General features: G+C 39.1%; 1 protein-coding gene across 1 annotated transcript; it reads right to left on the bottom strand.

Moving 5' to 3' along the window:
* Positions 1 to 1,011: 1,011 nt before the first annotated feature.
* LOC133799463 (uncharacterized) lies at positions 1,012 to 2,342 on the bottom strand. Its single transcript, XM_062237478.1, has 2 exons — positions 1,751 to 2,342; positions 1,012 to 1,535 (listed from the first exon to the last, which is right to left on the bottom strand). The coding sequence occupies exons 1-2, from the start codon at positions 2,340 to 2,342 to the stop codon at positions 1,012 to 1,014; spliced, it is 1,116 nt and encodes a 371-aa protein (XP_062093462.1).
* Positions 2,343 to 7,474: the final 5,132 nt, after the last annotated feature.

Below are 7,474 nucleotides of genomic sequence, written 5' to 3'. Positions count from 1 at the left end.
CCACTGATACCCACACGGGCCGCGACACGCACACCAAGCGCCTCGGCGCGCATGAACTTCTCGGCCTCCCATGGCCGCGCGCGCACACGGGTCGCGGCCCTCACCTCCGAACCCAGAATTCTTCACCAACTTTCTATATTTTCTTCAAGCCAATTCACCCTAAAACTTAGCTAACAATCCCTGATAATTAACACAAACATTCCAGCTCAATATCAACATCAAAACCCCATTGAATCCTGCTCCAAAGCTCAACTAAAACACTCAAGACATATCAAACTTAACCAACATACAAACTTTAGCAAACCAGCAGCCAATCTAAACATAATCTTTACAATTAAGGCTTACCCTTGCTGGATTAAGCTTCAGAATCAGTTCCCTATGCTCCAATCTTCAAGCTTCAAGCTCCCTTAAATCCCCAGCTACAATCCCTTAGCTTTAAGTTGGTTTCCCCAAAGTTTTCCTTGAGTTTGCCTTAGAGAGTGAAGAGAGAAAAGGATAAGAACCTATCTTCAGCTGGAAGGAAAAATAGGTGTCAGTTTCTACAAGCCCCTAAATGGTTCTTCCTTTTTGTTTTATTTAACTTAATCTATGTGGTTACCTCAAGGCTCGGGGTGCCAAAAACGTCCCCGAGGGCAAAATGGTAAATTTCCCCAATATTCCCTCCTATACATTCTATCCTCAAATATATCTCCAAATATTTATTTTCATAACCCAATAACCCCTTATAATAACTAATACCCAAATTACCCCTTGACTCACCCCGTTGTGACTTCCTGGCTAACCGCTCTCCAGGACTGTCTTGGAACGTGATGCACAGTCATATCACATATATATGGCATTATCACATATATACCCCTAATATCCAAGCGGGGCCCACATGCACATTTAACTCAACTAAACATGCATCATTATCATATATACACGTTAATTCATATATCAGCATATTAAATCATTTATCGTCCTCCAGGCACACTAATCAAGGCCCTAAGCCCTATTAGCAAATTCGAGTCGTTACATTGGGGGTGGTTCATTAGACTCTCTTCTTCTGGCCTTCTTTGGTCTCCTTGGCAGATTAATTTCAAAAGGTGGGTATATAGGGTTCAAACTAGTCTCTGGCCACTGCTCTAGGCTTGGCATAGGGTATAAGATTCCTGCACAAGCTATCAAAAATATCTCTTTCTTATAACATTCATGGATATAGTCCATTATCTCTGCACCACTTGTCCATATGGCAGCCAGTGCGTGACCACACGGGATACCAGTGAGTTGAAATCTTCGGCAACTGCAAGTCCTTTTTTGCAAATAAACATCAAATGACTCATTGTTTGGGAAATCAACTTGAAATTGATAAGTTGCAGCCCTAGTAGTCAGACAAATCTTGGCAATATTATCGTTCTTCTCCACAACCTGCAATATTCTTTTCCCCATAGGATGTATCCACTTATTCACACTTTCCCTCTTATTGAAAAACTGACTCATTAGCCAATAACGAATCTTTTCTAGCAAAGTAATTATCGGCTTGTCTCTGGCATCAACTATTGCAACATTAAAAGACTCACATAGGTTTTTTAACAACATATCACATTTCACCATTTTACTAAAATGTGACCTAGACCACTCGGATGGAGTCTTTAGTGCCAACTAGTTGTAAGCATTTTCACTAGTTTCCCTTAACTCTCTCATCCTCTTTTGAAACTCTGGAATAGTGGTTGCCTTTGTTGCTACCCATAGTTTTCGTTTTAATACAAACATGGGTGGTCTTTCTTGAAGTTGGAATGCAAGTGCCTAAGACAATTTCTCCCCTCTGCACCCTCAAAAACAAAAGCAATAACATTCTCCAACCCTTTCTGCCTATCGCTCATCATAGCAAACTGAGAAGGCCTGTAAATATCTAGATCTTCCTTCAAAATATTTAAAAACCAAGACCAAGTGTTAGTGTTTTCTTTCTCACAAACTACATAGGCAATAGGATGCGTTGAGTTTGTTGCATCTATTCCTACTGCAGCCAAAAACAACCCTTTGCAATACCCTTTGAGGAAGCACCCATCAAGACCAATGAGTGGTCTACAACCAGATCTAAAACCTTCCTTACAAGATTTTAAGTAGATGTATAGCCTCTCAAATGTCATTTTTCCTTCTACCATATTTGATTTGATGATGGTAGTGCTACTTGGGTTTGTAGCCAAGATTATTTTGCAGTAGTCTTCCAAGATAGCATACTGTTCAGAGACACTACCTTCAAGCAATATTTTTTCTTTGGCCTTTGCCCTGTGGAATAACCAATTGGAAACATGTGAGTACTTGGTTTTAGTTGTCATCTCTATAAAAGTCTTGTACTTCATATCTAGATTGATTCTTAATTGCTATAAAAAATACTTAGACAACCAGGGAGCATCGGCATGACTATTATTAAGGACCAAACCACAGTTGTGGTTATCTACTAAAGTCGGCACTTTGAAAGTAGTGGTTTAAGCTATTGAAACACTTACTTACAATAACCAAGGACATTGTTTAGCTTTGCATTTGACCCGAATTCTTATCGTGTCATTGCTTACATATTTAAACTCTTTATTACTTTCAATAAAGTACTCTTTAATAGGAGTCCTCGGTAGTTTTGCAGTCCCAAATTCCATTCCCAATACAAATTTAAAATCCTTAAAGTTGGACCTAGGGTTGTAATCTTTTTTTGAATTCCTAGGCCCAACCTCTTCACCATCACTTCCAAGACTTTGCAAGTCCTCTTCAGTGTCCACCCCATCTGACTCATCTCTCTGAACACCTTGGCTGCACAAATTTGTCACACTGCCCACCATTTAGTTGGATCAGATGGCCTACCCATCTCTTTTTCTGCCTCAACCTCTTGCTCATAATCCTCGTCGTTTAACTCAAAGTCTTCCTCTTGCAGCCACCCTCTTGATTGCCTCTGATTAGAACTTTCAGGCATCTCATGTCTTGCAGCATTCACTTCATCTAGCACGACCTCCTCATTTTGTGTGTCAGCTTGAGTAGGTCGTTGAGTTTGTGTGTCAGCTTCAGGTATGGGTGCATCATGCCTAGCATCCATTTCAATAGCTGCTTCCTCACTATCCGAAGCAAAATGGACATAAAAATATTCCTCATTAACTTCATCACATGTAGCCTCATAATCATCCTCATTCTCATTCCAATGTTCTGCCTTATCATCATCACCATACTCAGTTTTCTCACTATCTGATGACAGTTCCACTACAGGTATACCCACCACATTAGTATCGGGTGGTAACCCCTCAATCACACATCTCCTTAATATTTTAGGGGGAGGGTCAGGTATATCGGGTACTGCAATGGGGTCTTCCTTCCATTCCAAACCAAATGTAGCATCAGGTAGGACCAAATACACTTCAACCTCTGATATTCTCTTAACATCCATTTCATTAAGTATTTCTGAAGCTTCCTTAGGCGCAACAACCATCTTCCCAACATTAAGATGCTTCTCATGTGGCTTATATAGAAACCGGAAAGGCATAGAATAACCTAATTTGCTAGCAATATCCTCTAACACAAGCCTGCTGAATTTTCTCTTTGAAACATTGTCAAAGTAGTCTATTTGTCATTTGTCATATCTTTTATAACCAAAGGGCGTGAACCAATGCCCCCTATGATGCAATTTGAATGTAAACTTCCCATAATTTTCACCTACGTAAATTAATAGTACAATATGCACCAAAGAAGCAGTACACATGGGAAGCAAACCCAGTCAAAAGTAGTAATAGTGGATGTTGACGGTGAAATCTTGTCAACGAACTTGATCGAAAAACTCAAAGGCAAGGATGGAGATATTTAGATCAGAACTTAAAATGAACTTATGAAAAGATAAACACAGATCAACAATGGAGTGAGCCTTTGAATGTTTCTTGATAGTTTGAGTGTACAATGAATTTTCCAACCCCTTTGCTGGAGGGGTGAAAGTCTATTTATATTGGAGCTCTAATGGCTCCTGGTACATTGTCAGGGTTGTGGCATAGGTCGTAGTGGTGTTGGAAGAGTGGTGGTCTACTCTAGTACGTGTCAGGGGGCTGCAAAAGTACTCCTGCCTTGGTACCATATTATGCCCCCACTACTTGTCTGGTACGGACCTCATAAGCGTGCTGAGGGAGTCCTTACCACGTACCATTCTTGTACTGCCACTACTTGTCTAGCGTGGACACTGTATCCGTACTCTGACTCTTCTTGGTTTGTAGGCTCATTCCGTACTTCTTCTAACCTCGTGTCGAATCACCATGAGGCTTCCCCTATCCTTTCGTAATTATGTGTTAAAGAGGCCCTTGATTTGACTTCTCGTGAGGCCCTTAAGGACAAAGGATGCTTAGTGGAGGCCATGTCTTGCGAGGTCCTTAAGGACGAAGGATGCTTAGTGGAGGCCATGTCTCGCGAGGTCCTTAAGGACGCGAGACGCTTTGGGGAGGCCAAGTTACACGAGGCCTCTAAGGATGCGAGATGCATAATGGAGGCCATGTCTCGTGATGCCCCCTATGGATGAGGTTGTGGCGAGGCGAGGCCACCATGAGGCCTACGGCGCGGCTGGTGCGTGAGGCGTCTTGGGACATCTTGGGGGTCGCGAGACGCTTGTCTCCTAGTGGCGTTGCGAGGCGAGGCGTGCAAGTCCACCAACCGAGGCGCACAAGGCGTGGTGACTTTGTGGCGTGAGGCTGTCTGACTATCTGAGGCGTGAGGCTGTCTGATCATCTCGTGAGACGAGGCGTGCGGGCATGTGAGGCTCTTGATGGTGCAGGCGCGCGAGGCACCTAGTGACGCAGGCGCACGAGGCGCCTGATGGTGCTGGCGTGTGAGGCATCTGGTGGCGTAGGCGCACAAGGCACCTGGTGGTGCAGGCGCGCGAGGCACACGAGACACCCGATGGTGCAGGTGCGCGAAACGACTCATGCGGAAGAGTGGCTTTTCAAACATCCATCCTTGCGAAACGGGGTGAGATGGGCACTTTCGTGAAGGCCTCTTATGAGTCATGGGCCTCGCGTGGACCAAGACACTGGGTTGCTTGGTTTGTCCGAGGTCACTGAGGGTAAACATCACTTTTCTCCTGAGTGTGGACCATGGCTCTCTCAAGATCACGTTCAACTTTTGGCATTCACAACATGACTAAGTGACCTTTAGCCCTGTATTCCAACCATGGACTAGAGATTTTTTTTCTTGGTTGATTTTTGGCATCCACAGTGGATAAAATAGTCAACAAAGAATCAGATGCATTATTTTACTCCACAAAAAATGCCAAAACCCCAAAATTGCCACACAGAGATTCCCACAAAAATCCATAGGTATGGACTCTACCTTCTATTCTTAAATATGCTTTAAAGCTTCTCCACCAACCTCTTTACCCAACAAAATTGATATAAAAAATTAACTCATTTAGAACCCCCAAAACACAGACAACAATTTTGAAATGGGTTCTATCAAATTTACCGTACGCTGATGGTGGGTTGTAAGGTCCCCAACATTTTTCCATAGTGATCGCCGTCAACGTCTGCAACTAGGTTCCTCTTCCTCCTTCGTTTGAATGCTTTGAAGTCGTTTCTTCCTTCTTCGTCTAAATGCCCTACCCCTTTTGTTTGTAGATGCTTCAGTCGTTTCTTCACGTTTTCTTCTTCCTCTTTCAGATGAATGCTCTTCACGTTTGTTTTTCTAGTGGTTAAGTTTTTATATTTTTATTTATATTAGTTTTTAGTTTTTATTTATATTAGTTTTATTTAATTATGTTAGATTTATTTTTAAGTTTTTCAAATAATAGTGACGTGACATTCATTAGGTGACCGGCCTGTTTAAAATTGTGTGGACCAATTATAAATTGCCACGTGTACCTACATGACACTTGATGGTCAGGTACCAACGGATGCCAATGATTGTTGACGGAAGGTATTTTTACCACAAAAAAAAAGAGTTAGGTATTTAAGTGTTATAAAACTAACAACTTATGTATTTTCGCCACAAATATCCCTTTATTCTATAATTTTAATATATGTTTAGTATCATATTCAAAATTCATATCTTTTAAATGAATTTTTTTTTTCAAATATCAATATATATGTATGTATATCTTTTTAAAATAAAATTGATTAGTTTACAAATGTTAATAAAAATAGTTATTTTTGAAAAAAAAAATCTTTTTAAAATGATAATAAAATGGTATAAAATAATTTTATTAGTGTTTTAAAATAACTTAAATATCCTTACAATTTATGAGATCAAAACAATACCCATAAATAAAAGGGAACTTTCCTCCTATATACATGTAATTTAGGAAATTTTATTTACAAATATAGGGCTTCATATCATCAAAACATACTGGAATTCAAAAATATACTACCTGAAGCAGAAAAATATGAATTTTGCCAGCTAAGCATAAAAAAATAGGTACTAATCTCGTTGTTCGGATTTTTCCATTTTCTTGGTTTTTCAAAAGCAATTATCTAGTTGTTTACAATATTAATAAGACTGGTTACCTTTACATAAAATGCTTCATTTTTTATCATATTATATCAGATTCATTTTAATTGTCTCTAACTCTAAGCCTTTTTGTAGAAAATTGATTATCTTTAGATAGCGATTAGTTACCTTTAAAAGTATGGCTTCATGTTTATGTTATATTATGGTGTCTTATTATTTATTTTTAGGCTACCTTCAAGCCTATTTTAAAACTAATTAGTGATCATATAGTATAACAAGTTGTCATATAGCTTATTAACAAATGATAGTATTTAGTATACAACAAGATAACTTTTAAATAAAAACTTAATATATACTTTTTATTTACTCTTGTTATTTACATGTGAATTATAGAATTTTCTAATTAACAAAGCAAAAAATAAATTTAGAAGTTATTTTTGAATCATCGGAAATAATACACATTTTTTGGGACTCTTTAATGTAACTTGTACTTAATTAAATTAAAAAATAAGTACAAAGTGACTTTTCATACTTAACACAAACCAATCATCTTCTCCGGCAACAAAAAAAATCTTATGCTTGCCATATACCAAAATAATCCCCTCAAAGAGTAAGTTATGATGGTACCACTTTTGAGCTCAAATAACCAGCGATATTGCTAAAAAAAACTTCTAAAGCTATGAATATACCTACAAACTCGTTGAAAAAAGCCGACAATATAAGCAGAATGGGTGGTTAGATTTTGTTTCTCTCGAAAAGCTTGATTCAATGGTGTCACCCTCGAGCTTTGTGGCATTCGGTGCACGCCGAAAAAGCCAATCAAAATGTCAACAGCAGTGCCCTTGACCGACGCGTGTAGCAGCGTCTGGCTACTTTTGGTGGCGAAATTTAATTTATAATATGGGGACCGTCAAAATTTATAATTTTATTGAGCTATTATTTTATGGGAATTTACTCATTTGGTACCCTATGTTTTTGCAAAGTATCATTTTGGTACCCTCTGTTTTCAATAATACTCATATGGTACCCTGTTTTT

The sequence above is a fragment of the Humulus lupulus genome, chromosome 9 (assembly GCF_963169125.1).
Source record: "Humulus lupulus chromosome 9, drHumLupu1.1, whole genome shotgun sequence".
Taxonomy (NCBI): Eukaryota; Viridiplantae; Streptophyta; class Magnoliopsida; order Rosales; family Cannabaceae; genus Humulus; species Humulus lupulus.
This window is presented reverse-complemented; position numbering and strand designations above follow the sequence as displayed.

What these genes read in the sequence shown, in the direction of transcription:
- LOC133799463 (XM_062237478.1), bottom strand. Translation starts at nt 2,342, where the DNA reads ATGAAGTACAAGACTTTTATAGAGATGACAACTAAAACCAAGTACTCA. An exon ending in CTTCAAGAAAGACCACCCAT is followed by an intron (nt 1,536 to 1,750) that starts GTTTGTATTAAA and finishes ATGTTGCAATAG; the next exon opens with TTGATGCCAGAGACAAGCCG.